The sequence below is a fragment of the Somniosus microcephalus genome, chromosome 9 (assembly GCF_052327205.1).
Source record: "Somniosus microcephalus isolate GS21.2 chromosome 9, FLI_Smic_1.0, whole genome shotgun sequence".
Lineage (NCBI taxonomy): Eukaryota > Metazoa > Chordata > Chondrichthyes > Squaliformes > Somniosidae > Somniosus > Somniosus microcephalus.
Genome location: NC_140995.1, coordinates 119006817 through 119033479, shown reverse-complemented (window position 1 = coordinate 119033479; position 26663 = coordinate 119006817). Strand labels below are relative to the sequence as shown.

Genomic DNA, 26663 nt, shown 5'->3' with positions numbered 1-26663 from the left:
AATTGTGGCAAGGCAGGGCACTTTGCGAAGGAATGCAGAGAATCCAAAGGGGGAGTTAAAAAGACCTGTGGTTATTGTGGCAAACTAGGCCACTTTGAAGCCACATGCTTTAGCAAACACGGGAAACCCACCCCAGGACCTAGTAGAGAAACCATGAGCGACAAAGATCGGGAGGAATGGAAGCAGTGGCAAAAGTTTAAAGAACAGAAGTGAAGTCCTATGGCCCCCATTAAGGCCAAAAAGGAGGGACGCATTTACGTGTCTGCACTAGTAGGGGGCCGACAATGTGAAATGTTAGTGGACACAGGCGCCTCCGTATCTGTCACCGATCTCCCACTCCCGACAACTCACCAGTCAACATGGTTACGAGGGTTGAGCGGAAACCTAACCCAAGCCTTTTTAAGTACTACCCAATTGGTAGACGTAGGAAACATGTACTTGCCCATGAGATTCTATGTGCACAGGTCTCATGAGAGAACTATATTAGGAAATGATATTATGAAAGAGTATCAAGCTCTCATAGATTGTGGAAAAGCGAAAATAACCTGGCCCCGACCTGGCGGCAGAAAAGAAAAACTAGCAAAAATAGCTAACAACCTGGGAACAGTGGGAATAGCCACTTTTACCACTAGGGATTGGAAAACAGAGGAATTTATGGACTAATTTGTGAAAATGTTCCCGGAGTATGGGCTCAGAATAAATTAGATACTGGAAAGGCTAATATAAAACCAATTAGTACTCCAGGACCGGAACATACCCCACATAAGCAATACCCAATAAAACCAGAAGCTAAAAAGGCTGTAAAAGAAATAGTAAAGGGTTTAGTAGAAAAAGGAATCTTGAGAGAAACAACAAGCACCACTAACTCACCTACCTGGCTGGTAGGAAAGCCGGACGGGAGCTTTAGGCTCACCATAGATTACACGGCTCTAAATAAAGTGACTCCGAAATTACACCCGATTTTTGCCAGTCCGGCTACAATCTTGAATGGATTGTCCCCGGAACATAAGATATTTACAGTATTGGATATAGCAAACGGATTCTGGTCCCTGCCTTTGGACCAGGAATCACAGGAAAAATTTGCCTTTACAGTGGACGGCTGCCAGTATACCTGGACCCGTTTACCGCAGGGGTTTCATAACAGCCCGGCTATATTTCACCGGGTGATGAGTAATATGTTGGCAACAATTCCCATCCCAGAGTCAAGCACAGTATTACAATATGTAGATGACATATTAATTGCTTCGGACACGGAAGAGTCACACAAAGAGGCCCTTACCCTAATATTAGAAGGTTTAGAATCAGCCGGCTTAAAAATAAGCCCCAAGAAGGCACAAATAGGACAACCTCAGGTCCTATACTTGGGTCACTTGATCTCCCAAGGACTCAAGGAAATGCCCATAGACCGAAAAGATGCGGTGCAGAAAATGCCAAGGCCCGTAACAGTAAGAGGAGTTACAAAGGTCTTGGGATTATTTAATTACAGTAGAAATTTTATCCCAGGGTTTGCTAAATTGGCAGAACCCATACAGAGATTAGTCAAGGGAGGAAAACCCGCTCTTGAATCCATAGAATGGGGATCAGAACAAGAAGAAGCTTATGATCAGTTAAAGGCAGCTTTAATCTCAGCCCCAGGATTGGGACTCCCGGATATGTGCAAGGACTTTCACATCCATTGTAATAACGAGGGAGGATTTTATTCGGCAGTAGTAACCCAGACACATGGGGATAAACGCAGACCCATAGCATATTACTCAACCGCGGAAGGACCCGTGGTTGCAGGTTTATCTAGATGTATAGCCGCTTTGGACTGCGCAGCCTGGGCGGTGAAAATCAGTGAACCTATAGTAATGACAGGAAACATCATCTTACACACCAAGCATACCTTGGTGGAAATGCTTAACACAGGAAAACTAAGGTCTGTATCAAATTTACGAAGAACAAAATGGGAGGCAGTCCTCCTCCCACCTACACAAGCTCTAACCATTGTTAGAGACATTGGCGAAAATCCAGCTGAAGGAATATTAGGGGAAGGAGAACCCCATAATTGTGGAGATGTAGATATGAATCTAGAGGAAGACAAAATTAAGGACACTCCTCTGGAACAAGTTGACGAGGAGTTGTATGTCGACGGGTCAAGAAAATATGTAGAGGGTCTACCCCGGACAGGTTGGGCAGTAGTTAACCAACAACTGGAAACCCTAGAATCAGGAAGGATAGACGGAGGACTATCAGCCCAAGTGGCTGAGTTAGAAGCCCTCACAAGAGCTTTAGAGGTCTGAAGGAAAGGTAGTAAATATCTACACAGATAGTAGGTATGCCTTTGGGGTAGTACATGACTACATGACATCTTGGGGTAGAAGAGGGTTTATAACCACAGGAGGTAATCCCATCAAACACCAGGAGAGAATTAAAAGACTCCTGGAGGCAAGTGAAAAACCAAAGCAGGTAGCAATAATTAAAATTAAGGCACACCAAAAAGAACCAGATCAGAGTAGTCCAGAATGGCCACACCACCGGGGAAACCAAGCAGCAGATCAGGCAGCGCAAGACGCTTTAGAACAATGATAGAAGCACCCATAGCCGCCTTATATAAAGAGGAAGATGAGGTGAGCTTAGCAGAGTTACACGAGGACTCCACGGATCAGGAAAAGAGTAAGTGGGAAGCACAGGGTGCCATCAAAGGAACGGATAAAGTATGGAGAAAGGAAGGTAAGGTTGTCGCCCCAGAATGTATACAACAGACGCTGTTGGAGATCAACCATGGGCTTGCCCACTCGGGCAAGGAAGCCATGACGGGGATTATTAGTAAGGAATGGTGGTGGAAGGGAATGGGACGAGACATAGCGAGGTATTGCCAAAGGTGCCTCACTTGTGCCCAACATAACCCGGGAAAACCCATCAAAATTAAGATGGGACACCAACCAAGGCCAAAGGGACCGTGGGAGCAATTGCAGATTGACTTCACGGGACCCCTTCCAAATTCTCGCGGGAAAACCTATTGTTTAGTAATAATTGATCAGTTTACCCGATGGGTGGAGGCATACCCTACTAGAAACTGCACTGCCCTGACGGTAGCCAGAATATTAGCAGAAGTAATCCCTCGGTGGGGATTGCCGGTGCAAATAGATTCAGACCAAGGAACACACTTCACTGGAAGTATAATGAAATTAACATGTCAGTTAATGGGAATTAAACAAAAATTCCACATACCCTACCACCCCAGAGCTCGGGGATGGTAGAGAGGATGAACAGAACGCTTAAAAATAGCCTAGCAAAGGCCATGGAAACATCGGGAAAAACATGGACAGAAGTCCTGCCCATCATTCTGATGAAGTTGCGTGCTATGGCAAACAGAACTACAGGATTAATGATATACCTATCAATTCATCCAATGAAAAGCGACGAGTTAAGAAAGTAACTATAGGTTTTTATTGGCTAAATAACAGAGCCCACCCTCGTGGGTGATCGGATCCAACAAGGAGGAATACCAGCCAGTCGACCACCTTTATACCTGGGCAGGTAGGTGGAGCCATGGGCGGAGTCAGCAGTGGTCAGCCCAGGTATAACAGCGTGACAAGAGGCGACCTCGTATAGTGATACAACAGTGTGAACAGTGATAACCATAGAGTAACGATATAACAGTGATAACTATAGTGTAACGATAGTGAACGACAAAAGTGGTTTACCACAATTAACCCCTTATGAACTAATGACAGGACGAGCGATGCAATTACCAGAAGGCATCATAACAGGTGGAGCCGATGTCGGCCCATTAAAGGATAAATTAAAACGATTTGTAAGGGAATTAAGTTCCCAACTTAAGGGAATGCGAAAAAACGTGGCATAGTGGTTAGCACTGTTGCCTCTCAGCGCCAGAGACCCGGGTTCAAATCCAGCCTCGGGCGACTGTCTGTGTGGAGTTTGCACATTCTCCCCGTGTTTGCGTGGGTTTTCTCCGGGTGCTCCGGTTTCCTCCCACAGTCCCAAGATGTGCGGGTTAGGTTGATTGGCTATGATAAATTGACCCTTAGTGTTAGGGGGATTAAATACGTGGGGTTAGAGGGATAGGGTGGGATATGTGTTGGTGTAGGGGTTACGGGGATCGGGTGGGATATGTATCGGTGCAGGCTCGATGGGCTGAAATGGCCTCTATCTGCACTGTGGGGTTTCTGTGATTTCTGTGATAATCAGGAAAAACAGGATGATGATCCCACCATAACACCCCAGGTCCCTTCCGCAGGGAGTAGGGTGATGCTAAAGGTCCTACCAGGAAAACCAGGGTTTGCACCGAAATGGAATGGGCCGTATGAAATTATAATTAGTGGAGACACCTGTGCCTGTCTGGACATAAGGGGAAAGGGCATATGGAAACATTGGACTCAGTTGAAGTTATATAAAGGACATGAACGTGAATAATTACCCCCACTGTTCTGAATCTGTTCCACAGAAAAAAGAGACCCCTTCGGCAATAACTGGAAGAAGAATATTGCATCAAAAACATGTATAAGTTACTGTGTATAGTTGCGTTGATACGTATTGTCACGGGAGATACGGCGACAGAACCGCGTAGAAAACGGGGATTGCATGTAAATACGTTTTTATATATGTCATATAAGTATGCCAAATGGAGTGGGATAGATGCCTGTTGGGTATGTAGCCATACTCCCACTCATGCGAAAGGAGGGATACCCTTGCGGCCAATACCCTTGAACCTCACAGATATGGCAGAATGGATAATTAATAGAAATCATACGAAACAGAAAAATACCACTTTATCCACCTTCGGAAAAACCTGGGAACAGAAATAGACTAGCCTAAGGAATGAGTTCCGGGGGGGAGGATATTCGTTAGAAAATTTTAAAGAATGGTATAAGCCAACATATAATTATACAAAAGAACCCCCCTTTTTAGTTCTTACCAATACGTCAGGAAAGGGCCAGCCGATCGGGGAAATATGTTGGGAGCGCGGCACAGAACAGACTGAAGGGATCAGAATTGATGTGGGGAAAGGTCATTGTATACAAAATTTTACCACATATAATGCAGGAAATTCCATGGAAAGCTGGTGGTTCAATACCACCAATTTGATGAATTTGACCAATAATAAACCATGGAATGGGACCAGGCGAACAAATACTGACAAACCAGATGGGTTTTACCGTCTTCCGCGCCAACATAAACCCTGAACAACCGGGACAGATAATGACAGCCTATAATGGGACATACTTCATATGCGGTCATAGAGCATACCCCTGGCTACCAGAGAATTGGGCAGGATCATGCTATTTGGGGTATGTAGTACCATATATACACCACATAAATTGAAAGACCACCACAAGCATAGTCGTACTAAAAGAGAACTTCCCACCTGGCAGGTGGTACTAGGAGCTATGTTCCCCACGGCTGGAATAATGTTTACTTCTCAAGAAATATGGTTATTGGCAACCATAATTGAGGGAGTAGCCAATGACACAGCTGAATCCCTGAGAGAGATGAGTGCCGAAATGGTAGCCCTAAGAACTGTCGCCCTACAAAATAGAATGGCACTAGATTACCTACTAGCTGCACAGGGAGGTACATGTGCCATGATCGGAGCAGAATGCTGTACATACATCCCAGACAGTTCTGAAAATATTACCAACCTAGCGGACCATATTCAAAAACAAGTAGCTTTGCTCCATCAATCCAATATTGGAGGCAGATGGTTTGATTGGTTACTGGGAGGATCAGGCTGGGGTGCGTGGCTAGTGCAAATGATATTGATCATGGTTGTGATATGTATACTGCTGTGCTGTGCATTGAGTATCATTAAAATGTGCGGTCAAACTGCTGTGAAAGCTGTGCTGCCAGTAGCTTCTGTCAAAGAATACACCGACCTCCTGCCCAGAAATATGGGTGAAGAAGAAGAAACGTATGATGACGTGGCCGGAACGGCCGGTTCTCACGAGACGAGTCAGTGGTTGTAAACCAACCCTGTGAAGAAACGAAGAACGATGGTCATCTGGGAGCAAGAGGATCGTGCTCCAGGACCAAAAGGACGGCTGTTGGAGGAAATTTTAAAATGGCACCGTAGTGCCTGCTGAAATTCTGGACATTCATTAACATTTTGCAGACACTGGCACAACAGGCAGCTGACTTGATCTGCTTACACCAAACGTGTGATGTCACTTGCACAGAACAGTAATATAATTAAGTTGTTTGCTAACGGTATAATAATATGATCAACTTGTTTTTGATAGAATGTGATTAAGGGTTGCTAAGCTATTGGATTGGCCAAAGTTAAAGAATGCTAAAGTGCCCGATTGGTCAAATGTAATATGGTATCTTTCCTGTTTTTAAATGGTGTGGAGATGCCGGAGTTGGACTGGGGTGGACAAATGTAAGAAGTCACACAACACCAGGTTATAGTCCAACAGCTTTATTTGAAATCACAAGCTTTCGGAGCGCTGCTCCTTCTTCAGGTGAAGTGGAGAAATGCATAAAGACACAGCTTATATAGTCAGAGAATCATGTCAGATGTTTACAGGTAACCTTTCCAACTGCCATTTATCACACCTCGGCAGAGAGATAATCACAGCAGTCAAAGGTGTGAATGGTGTCCAAACAGGTCAGTCAGGGAAACTTGTGATTTCAGCTTGTGATTTCAAATAAAGCTGTTGGACTATAACCTGGTGTTGTGTGACTTCTTACTGTTTTTAAATGGCTGCTATTGCAAAATTGAGAAGTTTGGCGATCACATCCATAAGGTGTTAGCGCTTCTCCCAGAGCTCTAGTATAATAAATACTGTTCTCCTTTGCTTGGTGTCTGTGTCCGGTTTATTTAAAGCAGAGTGTTAAGTTGGGTACGCGTCGACTTTGTATATCACTTAGTCCGCTCAGGCACCAATTAATTCTATATCAACTAGTAAAATAGATAAGGGAGAACCAGTGGATGTGGTGTATTTGGACTTTCAGAAGGCTTTCGATAAGGTCCTGCATAAGAGATTAGCGTGTAAAGTTAAGGCACATGGGATTGGGGGCAAGGTATTGACTTGGATAGAGAACTAGTTGGCAGATAGAAAGCAACGAGTTGGAATAAACGGGTCTTTTTCCGAGTGGCAGGCAGTGACTAGTGGGGTACCGCAGGGATCGGTCCTTGGACCCCAGCTATTCACAATATATATTAATGATCTAGACAAGGGAACTAGATGTAATATCTCCAAATTTGCAGACGACACAAAGCTGGGTGGGCGTGTGTGCTGTGAGGAGGATGCCGAGAAACTGCAGGATGATTCGGACAGGTTGGGTGATTGGACAGAAGCATGGCAGATGCAATATAACGTGGATAAATGTGAGGTTATCCACTTTGGTGGCAAAAACAGGAAGGCAGATTATTATCTGAACGGCAATAGATTGGGAGAAGGGGAAGTGCAACGAGACCTGGGTGTCCTTGTGCACCAGTCGCTGAAGGTAAGCATGCAGGTGCAGCAGGCAGTTAAGAAGGCAAATGGGATGTTGGCCTTCGTAGCGAGAGGGTTTGAGTACAGGAACAAGGATGTCTTGCTGCAGTTGTACAGGGCCTTGGTGAGACCACATCTTGAGTATTGTGTGCAGTTTTGGTCGCCTTATCTGACGAAGGATATTCTTGCCATGGAAGGAGTTCAGCAAAGATTCACCAGGCTGATACCTGGGATGGCAGGAATGACGTATGAGGAGAGATTGGGACGATTGGGCTTGTACTCACTGTAGTTTAGAAGAATGAGAGGGGATCTCATTGAAACTTATAAAATTCTGACAGGACTGGACAGACTAGATGCAGGAAGGATGTTCCCGATGGTCGGGGAGTCCAGAACCAGGGGTCACAGTCTAAAGATAAAGGGGTAAGCCATTTAGGACAGAGATGAGGAGGAATTTCTTCACCCAGAGAGTGGTGAACCTGTGGAATTCTTTACCTCAGAAGGCAGTTGAGGCCAATACATTAAATATATTCAAGAAGGAGTTGGATATATTTCTTAAGGCTAAAGGGATCTAGGGGTATGGGGATAAAGCAGGGACCGGCTACTGAACTTGGATGATCAGCCATGATCGCATTGAATGGCGGAGCAGGCTCGAGGGGCCGAATGGCCTACTTCTGCTCCTATCTTCTATGTTTCTATAGGCTAGACGGGGAAAGATTCTAGCCCCCTTCTTGAATATATGCATTACCAGATTTTATTGAAATGGCGAGTAAGAAAGGGGAGTGCAACTTATCCATCAGATTTTGTAGTACAAGAAGAGTGCGGAGAAGAAGAAAGTAGAATGTCGCCGTACCTTCTTTCTCATGGAAATCAGACATATCGGTTGGAGCTACTTCATCATCACTGGACAGACCTTTGTGATGGTCTGCTTCCTTTCCAGCTACCTTTCGCAACCGTTCTCTATGAGCCCTATGTTGGAAAAGAGTATAGTTAAAATTAATTTTGTTTCAACAAATACGTTCCGATCAAAATTGAAAGTGTGCCCAGAGTTCCAGTTTCATTACCTTCTCGCCTCTCGCTTTTCAATGCGCCGCTGTTTTGCTTTGACACAGTCTGTGTCGCTCCCACTGCTGGCATCAGTTTTGTCTGCAGAAATGAGCCATTATATTGGAACCACTTATACCTTAATGAATCATTCAGAGGAACCTCAGTAATTAATACCCATTATCACAACTACTTCCGTGACATCACTAGCCACATAGTTAAACAATAATGGCCCAGAATTTGCAGCCCTGATAAGAACATAAGAAATAGGAGCAGGAGTAGGCCATTCAGCCCCTCGAGCCTGCCCCGCCATTCAATAAGATCATGGCTGATCTGAGCTTGGCCTCAACGCCACTTTCTCGCCCGTTCCCCAAAATGCTCGACTCCCCTGTAGCTCAAATATCTGTCTATCTCCGCCTTGAATATATGCAATGACTCCGCCTCCACAGCTCTCTGGGGTAGGGAATTCCAAAGATTCACGACCCTCAGAGAAGAAATTCCTCCTCATCTCCGTTTTAAATGGGCGACCCCTTATCCTGAAACTGTGCCCCCTAATTCTAGATTCCCCCACAAGGGGAAACATCCTCCCTGCATCTACCCGGTCAAGCCCCCTCAGAATCTTATATGTTTCAATAAGATCACCTCTCATTCTTCTAAACTCTAATGAGTACAAGCACAACCTGTTCAACCTTTCCTCATAAGACAACCCCTTCATCTCAGGAATTAACCTCGTGAACCTTCTCTGAACTGCTTCTAATGCAAGTATATCTCTCTTTAAATAAGGAGACCAAAACAGCACGCAGTACTCCAGGTGTGGTCTCACGGGCACCCTGTACAGTTGTAGCAAGACTTCCCTACTGTTATACTCCATCCACCTTGCAATAAAGGCCAACATTCCATTTGCCTTCCTAGTTACTTGCTGTACCTGCATGCTGACTTTTTGTGTTTCATGTACGAGGACCCCCAGATCCCTCTGTACCGCAGCATTATGTAGTCTCTCCATTTAAATAATAATTTGCTTTTTTATTTTTCCTACCAAAGTGGATAACCTCACATTTTCCCACATTATACTCCATCTGCCAAATTTTTGCCCACTCACTTAGCCTATCTATATCCCTTTGGAGATTCTTTGTGTCCTCCTCACAACTTGCTTTCCCACCTATCTTTGTATCGTCAGCAAATATGGCAACAGTACATTCGGTCCCTTCATCCACGTCATTAATATAGATTGTAAATAGTTGAGGCCCCAGCACTGATCCCTGTGGCACCCCACTAGTTACAGTTTGCCAACCGGAAAATGATCCATTTATCCCGACTCTTTGTTTTCTGTTAGTTAGCCAATCCTCTATCCATGCTAATATATTACCCCCAACTCCGTGAGCTCTTATCTTATGCAGTAACCTTTTATGTGGCAACTTATCGAATGCCTTCTGGAAATCCAAATACCCTACATCTACTGGTTTCCCTTTATCCACCCTGCTCGTTACGTCCTCAAAGAACTTTAGTAAATGTCAAACACGATTACCCTTTCATAAAACCATGTTGATTCTGCTTGATTGTATTATGATTTTCTAAATGTCCTGCTATTACTTCCTTAATAATGGATTCCAGCATTTTCCCAATGACAGATGTTGGGCTAACTGGCCTATAGTTTCCTACTTTTTGCTTCCCTCCTTTCTTCAATAGGGGCGTTACATTTGCGGTTTTCCAATCCGCTGGGACCTCTGAAAAATGTTAACATTTCAGTACAACTCCAGAAATTGGGGGATAACATTTGAATGCAAAGCATAAAGCCACGTTTGTGATTTTAATTCTGTGCATTTGTTTATTTTAATGCAAATTACACTGTTAAGTACCTCATTAAAAGTTAGATCCTTTTGGATAAGGTGTAACTGGGGTTTTAACAGCGTATTAACTGCTAAACAAAGGTTATGGCCCCGAAAAACTAATTTTAATTTTGTGCCGTGTCAAATTTATCATTTTTAAGAAACTAGTTTTTTCGTCTTCATTTCAGGTTTGCCTTTTCCCCATGTGAGAGCCCCAGTTTTTGTTTTGCTCTCTCTAACATTTTTTAAAAGTTAGAATTTTAGAAGCTTACCCACTTCCTGGTTCGATGTCTGAGAATTCTGCATTTTTATTGGCTGCTCAGTCAGCTTGTTGACGTCAAAGCAGTTCTTCGTTGGGAATCTCCATTAACTTCCGTTGATTTGAATTATGCGTCGGAAAACCCAAAATTCTCGACACAAAGATCACGAGACCTTTGTGCGAAGCTTACTTTGGAGCCAGCGGCCAACGCCTTTGCTTCGCCGCTGACCGCATATTCCGGGCCAATGCATTTTTAAATTAAATATTTCCAGTTTATGCCTCTATAACTCAGCAATCTGTGGCTAACTCTACTAGCGTATTGCATTAAAATAAACAAATGCACAGAATTAAAATTATAAATGTGGCTTAATGCCTTGCATTCAAATGTTATCCCCCAGTCCAGAATGTTAAAATTTTTCACAATTTGTTGTAAATATATAGAACTGATAACCCACTATGGATTAAATGGTTCGGCTGAAGGTTATTGAAAGTAACCATCACAATTAAATTTCAATTGTAAAGGCGGATTGAAAGATCAGCAAAAAGAAAAGTAAGGCTTACAAGGAGAAAGGAGGAATCATGAGATTAACTATTAAAGAATACACTAACTTGAAAGTTGCCAAACATCAGTTGATTCATCTTGAACATCATCCTGTCTGCGTTGCAAAAGATTTCTTGCCTGCTGCCCCAGTAGCTGATGCATTTCGGATTCTAGTTCATCAATGACACATATCTAAAAGAAATAACTTCTATTAATGTTGTCTTTCCTCTCCACCTCAGTGCAAGCTACATAGCACAATGTTTCTGCTGCACTGTTTACTGTATTTTATGGTCATAACCTTCGCTGTCAACTGTTGTTCTAATGCATACAATCTGTGCTTCCTAGTGTAGGGTACAGGTTTTACTACCGGGTGTTTAAAACACAAACCCCACTAATAGCCATCATTTCTATTTTCTGCAATTTATATTTTGAAAGCAGCAATGCAGTGCTCTAAATTGCTGCACTACGGAATGGTAGAATCCGAGAGTTATGGTTTAAGCTTTTAATGAATCTTTGCAGCAAAAAAGCAGTTTCCATCAGCAAATTGAGTCTGCTATGAACTGAATCCTGCACCGTGTCAAATGGTGTGATATGGACAGCGTGCCAAAAACTAACAATTACCCCTTAACTACTACATATTGCACCAAAAACCATGAAGGATGCCCATCACATTCTTCTGTTTACCCTAAGAAGTGGTAAATACCACCATGTGAGACCATCAAATTCAGGCTAAAACTAAGACTTATTTGCAAGTAAAGTAATATGCAGATTAAGATAAAGCAAAATACTGATGGTACAAATCCTTAGAAAACAGTAACGCCAGAATCATTTTAAAAGGGATTACAATATCCTCTTTAGAAGGTTTTTCCTATGCAATCCAGTAACCTGCAAAATTTTCTGATGTGATTCCTAGGTCAACCTCACAAAATTTAACTTCACAAGCGATTTGAACTAAAATTGACCATCTAGAACAGTGTGTTTTTGCCAAAAGAAGCTTTTTACCTCATAGGTGTCATTGTTGAGACATTAACTGCCTTCCTCCCAAGAATATCCCCTGATGAGTCAGCCAGAGAGATAATGAATTCACTTACTTCCTCCAGTCTGCAGACTCCCATACATTAGCATTTCAAGCTCAGCTGCCAGATAAAATTTGTCGAATAGCAAAACAACCCAAATCCTTACATTGGGTTTGGTCCTACCGTTGCCCAAATCAAGTTGCGTTGTTAAGGGAGTTGAATGCCAAAGACTAGATGCTTCTTCACAGAGATGGGGAATTAGAACACGTCATACCTGACTGCTCTTGCACACTTCTTTATAGTTGGTTTCAAAAAGGAGACACCTGGAAGCAGGTTGTCTGCTTATTGCTTAGTTCTATCAGTGTATTGCCCAGTTCCGATGAAAGATCATCGACCTGAAACGTTAATTCTGTTTCTCTCTCCACAGATGCTGCCTGACCTGCTGAGTAGTTCCAGCATTTTCCGTTTTTATTTCAGATTTCCAACATCCGCAGTATATTGCTTTTGTTTTGCATATTGCTTAGTTGGGGGACAGTACATGGAGCAGGGGAAGAACACAATGACTTATCCAACAATGTCTTTACAGTTAATCTCGTGTTAAAACTAGTTTGAATAGTTGTCCGTGTAAAACCCACTGCAGTACATTAACTGGTTAGCACAAAACAGTTTCTTAATCCATGAAGGGATTTCAGTTTTTACAAACAATAGGGTCTAAATTTTATGTAGCTGATTCTGTGTAGTCATTTCCAGATTATTAAAGTTACAAAAAAAGACAATACGCTTGATAAGAAGCTAAACGTAACAGTTTAGCACATTTCAGGACAAAGGTGGAAGAAAGTCCATCTACTTATCTTCACACAGATTCTCCTGGCAATACTGCATTTCAGCAGTACTCAACATACATGACCAGTGCCCAGTGATGACTCCCTGCAATTTCCCCTCCCAATAGCATCACAGCTGAGACTGGGAATGTAGTGGAGCAGAAACAGAGCCTACACCACACTACAACACCCTCAATATTGCTTTAGGAGTGATTAAGTAATAATCAAAGTACATAAAATATATTTATGCTGAGATACTTTTACATAACGGTAAGCTCACATGGGGGGAGGGAGCAAAGAATTGTTCAGGTCATTGAGTGTAGTGATATATAAATGTATTTATAGATGTCACTGCACACAGCAGCCAGAGCAATTCTTCCCACCAGATGTCACATTTTTTGACAAATTGAACAGAGTTAACAATTTCTTTTTATCAGAATGCTAAAAACCCACATCTTAGATATTTAATCGATCAATCGCTTCCCTAATATCTATGCTATTTTGTTGGCCATGTGCAGTTGTACAAAGGTTGCTTTTTACCTTATTTTCAAGTTAAATTATGGCAACAACAGATGGTTTAAAAAAAAAAAATCTGTCCTTAGTAGGAGCACTGTGTTAACTAAATAATGTAACAATTGGCTTGTAGCGCTTTTTAGGTTAGCCAACTTTTAGTAATTTAACTAGCTCCAAGGACTCGGATTCAGTTAGACAATTTCCTCTGCAGATTCTGACTGCATCTGCCTGGAAGGTCTAATCATGACACACAAGGCCTGTGTATTGTTATGTGAATTTGATAAACTAAATATAGCAACTTTTCTTGAAGTGACCAAGTGCGATAGAACATTTTACGGTAGTAATAAATTTGAATATTTACAAAATGTAGCACTACGTTTTTTTTTAAATCGCCAACAAAAAGCAGGAAGTTAACTGATTAATCGAAATTAAGAGCCTGGTTTACTGTTGACTCCTTTTATTCATATGCAGCACTAATCAAGTTTGGTGGGGAGGAGCTAACCCAATTAACCAATCTACATGCAAAGACTCAGCTGATCTCTAAGTTTTAGTTACGCTGCAAAATGAATCCACACTCATTTATTTTAAAAGCCAATCTAACAATACGGGCCAGGTAATCAAGATCTTATGAACTCTCGCTCATCTGTACTCCAAAAGTGTCCATGCCATTAGCTTGGATGTAGAGAAGAGTGAAAGTAGAATAGTGAAAGGTAAACTAGTTAATAGGCTTAGGTCCGAAACTTAATTAGTTAGTTACTAAGTAATTTGGACTCAAAGCCCTGAACAAATAGATCAATCATAAAGTACAAGCCCTTTTTTTTTTATTCTTGTACCTTTTCATTGAAGCAGTTGATCAGATTTTGAATATAGGTTCGCATTTCTTGATAAAATTTGTAGCGATGTCCAGAGTCAGAAGTGTCTTCCAAGTGTTCAATTGTGCATCGTGAACTCTCAGCTGACACCTGGATCTTCTCATGCTCTCGGAGATGTGAGCGGTAAACTTCTCGCAGAGACTCCAATCTGAGGAAAAGATACTGAACAGTTAACAAGCCAGTACTGGAGTGAGATAGAAACAGAAAATACTACAAATGCATAGCAGTCAGCACCCAAGAGAGAAAACATTTTAAACGTGACTTCTATTTCCCAAGTTCGGTTTTTATTTCATTGTTCCAAAAGTCACATTCTTTTCACATCTGTAGAGACTGCATACGAAAGAAAAACATCCCATGGCCAAAGTATAAACTATTAAATATTAGGCAAATAAATTAAGTAATTTGCTTTCCCCACTGTAAGATACCCTATTCATGTATACATATATACATAGGATTAAGATTTGGTTTAATCTCATATAATTAAGGTTTTTGATTTCTTTTTACTTATAAATGAAATTGTACTGAAGCTAAAAATAATGAAATAGTTAAAGTTGTTAATTCCCAGGATCCTTTAGAGTTTAATGCGTCAGGGTACAATTTAGCTGACTGTGCCGTTTAGCTACTGCAGGATGTGGGATTCGTGCCTGTTTGAGTAAACTTTGTTAATACAATGGGCCCAAGGTAGCGATTGAAAGTGGAACAATAGGCCAAGATGGTAAGCAAGTTTGCATCTGGTGTTTTGTAGGAATTACCTCATTTCTGGGGGTCTTGTTCACAACAAACTCTTATCAGAACATAATGGGGCAGATTTTGCAGTGGGTATGACAAAGTACTCAGAGAACACCGTCATACCACCCTTGAAATTGACCGCAGGTTCGGGATATCCGGAGGCACTTGCACATGTGCTGAATCCTGAACTTGCGATCGGTGAAGTTACGACTTGACAGATGATCCGCACTGATGGGGAAATACTCATTGTTGCCACAGTGTTGGGCTAATTGCCCACCAACTATGGACAAAAATGTAACGGTTAGTGAAAGCAGGAGCCTGTTTCACTGCGAAAGGAGGAGCCTGTTTCACTGCGAAAGGAACCACCTTTCTGTTTTTTTGCAGGCTATTTGCGATGATTAATGAAGTCGTGTTAATGGTGAAAGAAAGTTTGTATCCAGTCAGGGTGGTTCAGCAATAGCGGAAATGCTTTAAGGAGTGCATTTTAATTTATCAAAAGTTTTTTTTCCATTTTAGACAGGCAGTAATATAATTTGATATTTTGAATAAATACGGTACAATTTATTCAATTTAATTAATGAAAAGAAAAAAAAACTATCAATTTGCATCCCTCCCATTAGATGTAAAAGCGCTCTCCTTTCTCCTCTGTCGCCTTATTCTGTAACTTTATTCCCCTGTGTACCAGTTATCATATCCTGTTGAACAATTAACTGCAGATGCCTGATGCTGGTTCCCACATATCTGTCAAGTGGAAACTTGGCGCTTCCACTGATTGGAGCACCAGGCCCACATGATCCCAGGTACACTTCCGCACACACTGTGCCCCTGGGATCCGTGGGCCATTACGCTGCCCTCGAGTACGCAAGAGCAAGTTTATTCATTTTTTTTTTTTAATATCAGGTGTCTCGAGGGGGTTTTTGGCATTGCTGTATTAGAGAGCAAGTTCGCGAAGGAGCGTCCCCATCAGGTAAGTCCGTATTCTATTCGGATGCCAGCTGCATACTCCGTAGGTATGCCGCTGACTGCAAAATCTGCCCCATTGAATCATCAAGGACAGTGTGCGTGACAAGAGGCCCATAAAGACCTTGAGATTTCCTTCACAATTTGTAGAGAGAGGAGGGATCAAAAGGATCGGCGAAGATTACATCTCTACCCAGAGGAAAAACGGGGTAATTGCGTTTATTTCTCTGTATGTCTACTGCTTAAAGACATTGCGTGCATCAAAGACTTGGTCGAACACAATAAAAGGATTACGTTGCAACCATATTTGGTATCCGATTCGAATGCTATTACACATGTAGTTTTTCTCCCTTGCTATTTTTTAAAAATTCTTTCACTTGCAGCTTTTATATATTCAGTCAGGATTTTGATTTCTCTTAATTACATTTCATGGAGCCAAATAAAGTTTCACGGATATGGAATAACCAATAAAAAAAAAATGATTTTGAAACAGGACCTAACAATTAAACAGGTGCTTTCTAGATGCCGCAACCATTTTTCTGCCATGTCCAGCACGAATACAGCAATGCCAAAAACCCTCTCAAGACACCTGATTTTTTTTTTTTTAAAAGAAATAATTATGAACAAACTTGCACTTTTCATGTCCTCAGGATGTCTCAAAGCACTTCACAGCCAATGAGTTACCTTTTTTGAACTTTAGTCACCATTATGTAGGTAAACACCGCAACCAATCTACAAACAGCAAGGTCTCGCAAAACACAATTGAGATAAATGACCAGATAATCTGTTTTTGATAGAGTTGGTTAAGGGTTAAATATTGTCATGGGATCTCTAACTGACAGCCGGGGCCTTGGTTTCATAGTTGTGTGGGGAAAAACAGCACCTGACAATGCAGCACTCCCTCAGTACTGTACTGGCGTCAGTCTAGATTGTGTGCTCAAGTCCTGGAGTGGGGCTTGAACCCACAATCTTCTGACTCAGATGCAAGAATGCCACCATGGAGCTAAGCTGCCACTTAAAGTACTTGTGTGTTCCATTAACTGTATTAAGCAGCATTTGCTTATGTAAAGATACTAAAGGGCTGCAACTGAGAACTACGACCCAGAATTTGGTTAAGGGGGAAACTCAGGAGAAAATATAAAAATTGTCATATTCAGATTAGAATATTCTTTTCAAACGTTACAAGAATACTTGCAGGTAACCAGTGGCAGAAAAAGGGATTTTATATGATTACACTTAATGTGTGGAGATTTTGACAGTTGCCCTTTAACTTTATTGCCTCCAACTTTAGCAACAAACAATGGTTAATACAGGAAACTTTCTGGTATCCGGCACTGACGGGACCGAGCTGGTGCCATTAGATCAAAACTGCCGTATAAACCAGCGCTAATGTTAAAACATAGAGCTTTTCAGGTCCGTGTGAATCAACAAACCCTGTTGCTTAGCAACAGCTTCAAAACAGTCGGCTGCAGCTGCAAGCATCTCTAGCTGAAGCTGTTGCTTAGCTACAGACCTTGCAGAGCCTGACTGGGAAAAAAAAAAAGCAACGAGAAGTAAAAAAACTTATAGAAAATGGCTCCTGAATTTTGCCGGTAGATAGAGCTTTCCGGACTTTTAACCTCCGGTTAAACGAAAGTTTCCTGTATATTTCATTACTTTGATAAGATTTAGACAATGGCCAAAATTGTTATGTAACCATTAGAGATTTAGGATTACATTGTACAATATAAACTAACAATTTCAAGCAGGAGTAGATCATTGGTCCCCATCCAACTTCCCACAAGGTATCCTCGATATATTTCTAAATCTAATAATTCTGAATCCTATTTGCTTACAGGAACTTGTCTAGATCCTTTTTGAACCCCATCATAGTTTATTGTTCTACCATTCTTGCTGGTAGGCTGACAAAGTTTTAACCATATTTCTCTTTTTTTTTTGACGTCCTTAATTCAAAAATATGATCCCTTGTTCTTAAACTTTATACGCAGAAGAACTTAACGGAATCCACATTCTCCAATCTCCATATGATATTAAGGATTTCTACCGAATCACCGCTCAGTCTTCCCATTTCAAGCATGAGGGTAGCTAATCTCTCATAGCTCTAACCCTTCGACCTGGAATTAATCAATGTATGTTATTCTGCTGCATTATTGATTTTTAAATACAAATATTGGACACAAGTTGAGTTGTTTTTGAAGTCACACTGTTTTTACTGAATAAACTTCCAAGTTTTAATTCCAAATATTACAAACAAAAATAAAATCACACACACGAGAAATAAATGCAATTAAACAGACTAAAAGCACTGTCTCGCTTATCAAGCTAAAACATAACAGCATATGACTGGCCTAAGGATTAGTGAGAGCGAGTATGAAAAGTCCAAGACCCAAGCTATACTTCCTTCACTGAGAACCTATGAAAGAAGTGCCTTGCAAACATTAGTGAAATTTAAAAATTTGGTCATTGCTACTTCATGTTTTACTGAAAATGTACCTAAGAAATCTTAGATTAATTTTCAGCTAGCTCATCTACACCACTCAGCTAAAAGAACATGGGAGAGATGAAAGCTATAAAAGTGGAAATTGTAAATTAAAAATTAAAACAAAGAATTTGCACTGTTAATTTGATAGCAAGTCTACTAAACCATTTACTCTGCTGAAATGAACAGCAACTCTGAATATCACAACTGGAGTTGTTTCAGGTTAATGAATGACAGGTAGGTTTCTCCAATCTTTAGCAATTGCATATTAAATGTCCTTGAAAAGTATGACTTTTAACTCGGAACTCTGTCCATTAATGTGTACTACGAGTGAACACGAATATAAAAAACTCAGTTGCAAGTAGCCCTGGTTAAGAGTGAATTGTCAGCCTTGGTTCAGTGGTAGCACTTTCGCCGGAGTCAGAATGTTGTGGGTTCAAGTCCCATTCCAGATATTTGAGCACATAATCTAGACCAACACTACAGCATAATATGAGGGAGTGCTGCACTGTCTGAGATGCTGTCATTCGGGTGAGATGTTAAACCGAGGCCCTATCTGCCCTCTCAGATGCACATAAAAGAGCCAATGGCACGATTCAAAGAAAAGCAGGAAAGTTCTGCCTGGTGTCCTGACTAACATTTATCCCTCAACCAACATCACTAAAACAGATTATCTGGTCATCATCTCATTGCTGTTTATTGGACCTTGCTGTGTGCAAATTGGCTGCCGCATTTCTTACATTACAACAGTGACTACACTTCAAATGTATTCATTGGCTGTAAAGCGCTTTGGGGCCTCCTGCGGTCGTGAAAGGCATTGGCCCAGAACTTGGTGTCGGGGGCTTGCCGCGTGTGCACTTACCCGGCGCGCCGACATCTGAAACCTGGCCCGCAGTGGATTTCCTGTCAGTGGCCCGGTTCTGATGTTGGCGCGCTGTGCTAACCTGACCCAGCGGCGTAGTTAGTGCGATGTGCCGGTTGGGATCAGGTGAGCACTGTTCAGCCAATCGGGGGAAGGGAAACTTCATTCATAAGTTTGAGTGTAAGAACTGTCAAACTCATGAAAAGTACTGCACCCCAAAACACTACTTAAACTTTAAATAAAATTTTAAAAAACATCCCAATCATTAAATTAAGTATAAATAAGTTTAAAAAAATTTAAACAATAATTTTTTTTTTGAAAAAAAATAAATTTTTAATAAAAAGGGTCTAAAACTAAACTTACCTTATTGTAGATTCTTTAAAATAATAAACCTGTGGAAAAAAAAATTCTAAATTGCACTAAAACACCACTTGCCTGTAAAAATAAATACTTGTGTGTGCTTTTTACAAGCGTAAAGACCGCAGGCCTTTACACATGCGCAAATCCCCCAAAACAGAGGAAATCCAAGACGCACGCGCTGCCCCCTACAGCGCACGCGCTAGCCTCTTCACCTCTTGGGTTAGAGGAGAGGAAATGCCGGTTTTCAGCGCATGCGCTGTGCATGCTGAAAACCGGCATTTCCTCCAGCCAGACGCGTGAGTACCCCTTCTGTACTCACGCATTTGGGGAGGAATTACTGCCCCGTTATATAAATGCAAGTCTTTCTGAATAGCTGAGACAGTGAATAGCAAAGCCTTATGTACCAAGAAGGTCCCACGTTGAACCTGCAATCTATCAAGTAAGCTGATTACAATGGGAGCACTGGCCTCAGCACCTCTGGGTTAAGGAGGGGGAAATTAACAAGGGTTCTGGCTCTCAATAGTTAAACAGTGATCTTTGCTGAAAGTTCATAGGTTTGGTTCACAGATGGAAGAATGGCTACTCGAGTGAGGTACCACAGGGTTCTGGCACCCATGTCACTGTACCCCAGCAAGGTGCCACAGTCTTGGGAAGAGGAGGAGGAGGAGAGCGCAGAAAATTGCTGAAAAAAGGGAGAGAATTATGTGCCCAATCCTTTAAGATCATTTCATTGCTTATTTATGATAATGCAAAAACTTTTTTTAAATTGTGAAGAGTATAATGTGCAACATATATTAGTGAATCCTTAAAAAATTGTTAACTACAAAATAAAAGAGAAAAACTTAACATACCTGTTGATCAATCTCTTTTTGAGTGTTTCCAAGTTGATTGGTGGCAGTTTTCTCAGAGTGTCCAATGTCCTACTCATAATGAGTGTATTCGGCTGACTAGCTGTCTCAATACCTGGTGACTGAGAAAAAGGGCAAAAGAGGTAAATATGCATTAAAATTAGATTTTAAACAGATGAACAGCAATACCATTTCTGCAGCTAAACAAAATGTATAATAATATCTATACACGCCTACCTACAATACTTGGAAACGCTGACTGACAACTTTAAAAAAGACAATTCAAAACAACGTACAACTGAAAAACAGCCCTGAACTAAAGCTGATGACCAAGACCACTGCCTCAAGGTGACTGAATTCATTAAATTACTTTTAATTTAATTGGAGTTCAAGATTTTTACGAGTATTTTGGGATGACATTCCACAATTCAGTTGTTTTTTTTGAGAAAAATGAAACCCAATAGCCTCACATACGACATTCAAAAAGCAGTGATAATGGGAGTGCAGTAGGGCATGAAGTTGTCATGACTTCAGCTGTACCCAATATGCTATCAATTATAGAGGGAAAAAGTAAAGTACACACAAGTGACATTTTGCAGTGTGATTTTTTTGATTGGAAATATAGCTCTGATGATGCAAAATTTCCTAGGGAAGTCTGGAGGCACGTCACCCAGGAAATTTTCACTTTTGACACTTTTTTGTTGTATTTTCCAATATTTTGAAGTGCAATGTAATTCAGCATCAAGGAGAGAGAGAGACTCAAAGTAAGCCCTGGGACGCTGAGGAGTGGGAATCTCAGCTCAGCCACTTGAACCTGTTTGCTGTGTTATGTCATGTCTCTGGAGTCTAGCTTGTGTATCACTGATCGGAGCTCAGTGACAGCAAATCCACAGCAACTAGGGGCTCCAGTGAAAGCCCCATTATGGTTGTGTTTGGTTTGCATGAGGGTGTGAATCCCACAATTCATAAAATTTGGCCCTTTTTATGTTATTGCATAAAGGACGCCTGGAGTCACAAAGGTACAAGTCCACTTGGGTCAGGTAAACATGAGATTCCCCATACAGCGACTTCTTGATCTCAACGATGCCACAGTAAATAGAGAATGTTAACCTCAGCAGATTTGAAGACCTATACACATGGAGTCCTGGTGAGTCCTGTGTCCTTGGGCCCCCAAAAAAGCCTTTCAATAGAGTGATACTGTTGTTACATTTAAATCGTGTGGTTAAGAACTCTAAATGCTAACCAGAGTCACGAAGATGACAATCATTTCACCTGAGTTCTGGTCAGCAAGGACAGGGGACCAGTGGGGATGCTCCTCACTAGTCCTCTTTATTTTGGATTTGCATATGGTAAGACAAGGTAAGAAAGATGCTTTAAGCAAGTCCGTTCTAATTAGCTGCAGAATACAAATGCATCAAACCCTTACCGGAAACAATTTTACTCTTTTAATTTGTTGCTGCTCCCATAGTTTCTGATCATCATCCTCTTCTTCACTTTTTAAACTCTCATCGTCACTTTCATTTACACCTGAAATTAGCAAGGTCATAGATTACCACAGTTAATAAGAACATAGGAAATAGGAGCAGTAGTAGGCCATATGAGTGGACATAGAATCATAAAATCTTACAACAACTTGTATTTATATAGTGCCTTTAATGTAACCTTCCCCATAGCTCGCTGTGTAAAATAAATTCTCATCTCACTTCTGGCTCTTTTGCCAATTACCTTAAATCTGTGTCCTCTGATAGCCAACCCTCCTGCCATGGTTTCTTCTAAGTTGCATGTTGCAAGTGTTTGAAGGACAGAAGAGAAATAATAGTGGGTTGGGCAGGGGTCATGATGCAATACTGCAAATGTCAGGGGAAAATGTGTCCACTTTGTATCGAGCCGTACTTGTAGAATGAAATCCTTGGGTTAGCTCCACTTGGTAAAAGACCAAGATGTCATCTTGACCGTCAGAGCAGCATATTTAAAAAGTCCGCTTCTTCAGGCTTTGGGATTTACAATTTTATTAATGAATATTGGTCATTACTCTGGGTTCTTGTACATTAGACCCAAAAACCATTAGACTATGGTCTGTATTAATTTTGATTGATAAAACAATCGATCAATCAGGAAATGAAGAGATATCAGGGATTATGTGGTCATGTATCTCTCTGCTGTTTATGGGACCTTGCTGTGCGCAATTTGGTTGCCACATTTCCCAACATTACCACAGTGGATACACTTCAAAAAGGTACTTCATTGGCTGTGAATCACTTTGGGACATCCTGAGATTGTGAAATGCGCTATATAAATGAAAGTTCGTTCTTTCTTTAACTGCCCTTCCCATTCGCAGACCTGACATCATGTGGAACTGGAGTCTTACCAATTTCTTCCGCCATTCTCTGTCTTTGTGTTTTCAGTAGTTCGGTGAAATCTATTCTCCTCTCATGATCGTCAAGCTCATCATCACTAATGAGATCTTCATCATTCAATTTAGGCACTGAAGTATCATCTCTTCCTAATGAGTGAAGGGGAATGAAGTCAGCTTGGGCTCTGGCCATCTGTCGCTTTTTACGGGCAGCATGGATGTACCTGGCATCTGGAATCTCACCTGCACTGAACAGAACATATAGTGAGGACAAGAGTCAAAAAAATACTACCATCTACTCAAAGGTTCAAAATGTAACATTTTAAAGCTAAAAACATACAACCAGGACTTTAGTTCCTTTGGCTTATATTTTGGTCGCAAATCTATACTTTTTTTGTTTAAAAGACCATGGTGACATTCTTGCTTGAACACACTTAAATCAGCTAAAACATACTACAGCTGTATAACCACTAACAGAATGCAATTACTCAGGCCAAGCTCTGCCACTTTTGTAAGTTACAACTTTTGAAAGATTTATTTGTATTGTAAATTATTTTCATTTAGACCAAACTGCACAAAATAAAAAGCACGAGACAATCCTGACTACAGAGAATATTAATATAATTTATGTTCACCTATCTTTCACAGTGAATGAGGGGTGCACCAATCAAGGTTATAGAATAACAGCTTGCATTTAACGTCGTAAAACTTCCCAAGGCACTTCACAGGAATGTAATCAGACAAATACTGACACCGAGCCAAAGAAGGAGACATTAGGACAGGTGACCAAAAGCTTGATCAAAGAGGTAGGTTTTAAGCAGCGTCTTAAAGGAGGGAGGTAGAGAGGTTAGGGGAGGAAATTCCAGAGCTTAGAGCCTAGATGGCTAATGGCACAGCCACCAATGGTGGAGTGAAGAAAATCGAAGATTCACAAGAGGCCAGAATTGGAGGAACGCAGAGATCTTGGAGGGTTCTGGAGCTGTAGGAGGTTAGAGATTGAGAGGTGCGAGGCCATGGAGGGATTTGAACACGAGGATGAGAATTTTAAATTTTAAGTGCTGGTGGACCAGAAGCCAATCAATGTTCTCGTTAAGCTGCTGCAGCGGTCTGGAGGTCCCAAGCAGGGCGGTCACTAGCTTTTGAATGGAAAAGACCGCACATGCGTGGGAATTTGATAAATGGGCCGCGCACCCAAAAGAGAGAACATTGGAGCCAATGTAGGTCAGCGAGCACAAGTATGATGGGTGGGCGGGACTTGGTATAAGTTAGGATATGGACAGCAGAGTTTTGGATGAGCTCAAGTTCATGGACTCAAGTAAAAGAAATTTTAGCACAGACAACCAGTCAGCCCACATTGCTTGTTCCAGTGGGCCTATCCAGTCAAATTTAATTTACCTGATCTTTCCTTACATCATTAAACTTTTCTAATTTCCTCCTAAATGTTGTGATTAGCTTGGCTTCAATAGCCAGTTAGAGTAGTGCAGTCCATATTTTAAGAACTCTTTGCAACCAGAGATCAGGCCATCTTAGACTGGGTATTATGTAACGAGAAAGGATTAATTAGCAATCTTGTTGTACGAGGCCCCTTGGGTCGGAGCGATCATAATATGATCAAATTCTTCATTAAAATGGAGAATGAAGTAGTTGACTCAGAGACTAGGGTCCTAAATTTAAATAAAGGAAACTACGATGGTCTGAGGCGCGAGTTGGGTAGGATTGATTGGGGAATGTCACTCAAAGGGTTAACGGTGGATAGGCAATGGCAAACATTCAAAGACCGCATGGATGAACTACAGAATTTGTTCATCCCAGTTTGGCATAAAAATAAAACAAAAAAGGTGACTCAACCGTGGCTAACAAGGGAAATTAGGGATAGCATAAGATCCAAGGAGAGGACATATAAACTGGCCAGAAAAAGTAGTAATCCTGAGGATTGGGAGCAGTTTAGGATTCAACAAAGGAGGACAAAGGGATTAATTAAGAAGGGGAAAATAGAATATGAGAGTAAGCTTGCAGGGAACATAAAAACTGACTGTAAAAGCTTTTATAGATAAGTGAAAAGAAAAAGATTGGTGAAGTCAAGCGTAGGTCCCTTGCAGTCAGAATCAGGGGAATTTATAATGGGGAACAAAGAAATGGCAGACCAACTAAATACATATTTTGGTTCCGTCTTCACAAAGGAGGACACAAATAACCTCCCAGAGATGTCGGGGAACATAGGGTCTGATGAAAGGGAGGAACTGAAAGAAATCAGTATTTGTAGGGAAATGGCGTTAGGGAAATTGATGGGATTGAAGGCCGATGAATTCCCAGGGCCTGATAATCTACATCCTAGGGTACTTAAGGAAGTGGCCCTAGAAATAGTAGATGCATTGCTGGTCATCTTCTAACATTCGATGGAATCTGGACCAGTACCCATGGATTGGAGGGTAGCTAATGTTACCCCACTATTCAAAAAAGGTAGTAGAGAGAAAACGGGGAATTACAGACCGGTAAGCCTGACATCGGTAGTGGGGAAAATGCTAGAGTCCATTATAAAAGATGTAATAGCAGAGCACTTGGAAAACAGTGACAGGATCGGACAAAGTCAACATAGATTCACAAAGGATAAATCATGTTTGACTAATCTACTGGAATTTCTTTTGAGGATGTAACTGGTAAAATAGATAAGGGAGAACCAGTGGATGTGGTGTATTTGGACTTTCAGAAGGTTTTCGATAAGGTCCCGCATAAGAGATCAGTGTGTAAGGTTAAGGCACATGGGATTGGGGGCAAGGTATTGACTTGGATAGAGAACTGGTTGGCAGATAGAAAGCAAAGAGTGGAATAAACGGGTCTTTTTCCGAGTGGCAGGCAGTGACTAGTGGGGTACCGCAGGGATCGGTCCTTGGACCCCAGCTATTCACAATATATATTAATGATCTAGACAAGGGAACTAGATGTAATATCTCCAAATTTGCAGACGACACAAAGCTGGTGGGTGTGTGTGCTGTGAGGAGGATGTCGAGAAACTCCAGGCTGATTTGGACATGTTGGGTGATTGGGCAGAAACATGGCAGATGCAGTATAACATGGATAAATGTGAGGTTATCCACTTTGGTGGCAAAAACAGGAAGGCAGATTATTATCTAAATGGCAATAGATTGGGAGAAGGGGAAGTGCAATGAGACCTGGGTGTCCTTGTGCACCAGTCGCTGAAGGTAAGCATGCAGGTGCAGCAGGCGGTTAAGAAGGCAAATGGTATGTTGGCCTTCGTAGCGAGAGGGTTTGAGTACAGGAACAAGGATGTCTTGCTGCAGTTGTACAGGGCCTTGGTGAGACCATGAGGAGAGATTGGGTCGATTGGGCTTGTACTCGCTGGAGGTTAGAAGAATGAGAGGGGATCTCATTGAAACTTATAAAATTCTGACAGGACTGGACAGTCTAGATGCAGGAAGGATGTTCCCGATGGTCGGGGAGTCCAGAACCAGGGGACACAGTCTAAGGATAAAGAGTAGGCCATTTAGGACAGAAATGAGGAGGAATTTCTTCACCCAGAGAGTGGTGAGCCTGTGGAACTCTCTACCACAGAAGGCGGGGGAGGCCCGTTCATTAAATATATTCAAGGAGGAGTTGGATATATTTCTTAAAGCTAAAGGGATCAAGGGGTATGGGGAGAAAGCAGGGACCGGGTACTGAATTTGGATGATCAGCCATGATCGCATTGAATGGCGGGGCAGGCTCGAGGGGCCGAATGGCCTA

The 26663-nt window shown here is 41.6% G+C and overlaps 1 protein-coding gene across 4 annotated transcripts in view; it reads right to left on the bottom strand.

Moving 5' to 3' along the window:
* Positions 1–26663, bottom strand: part of LOC147112632 (intron Large complex component GCFC2-like) — a 79350-nt gene that overhangs the window by 23888 nt on the left and 28799 nt on the right. For all 4 annotated transcript variants that reach the window (XM_085997092.1, XM_085997093.1, XM_085997089.1 and 1 more), the window contains 7 exons: positions 22938–23165; positions 21996–22096; positions 20573–20691; positions 14293–14479; positions 11178–11301; positions 8504–8585; positions 8293–8408 (listed from right to left, as the gene is read on the bottom strand). In XM_085997092.1, coding sequence (XP_085853218.1) covers positions 8293–8408; positions 8504–8585; positions 11178–11301; positions 14293–14479; positions 20573–20691; positions 21996–22096; positions 22938–23165 — 957 coding nt within the window. The remainder of the gene's footprint in view (positions 1–8292; positions 8409–8503; positions 8586–11177; positions 11302–14292; positions 14480–20572; positions 20692–21995; positions 22097–22937; positions 23166–26663) is intronic.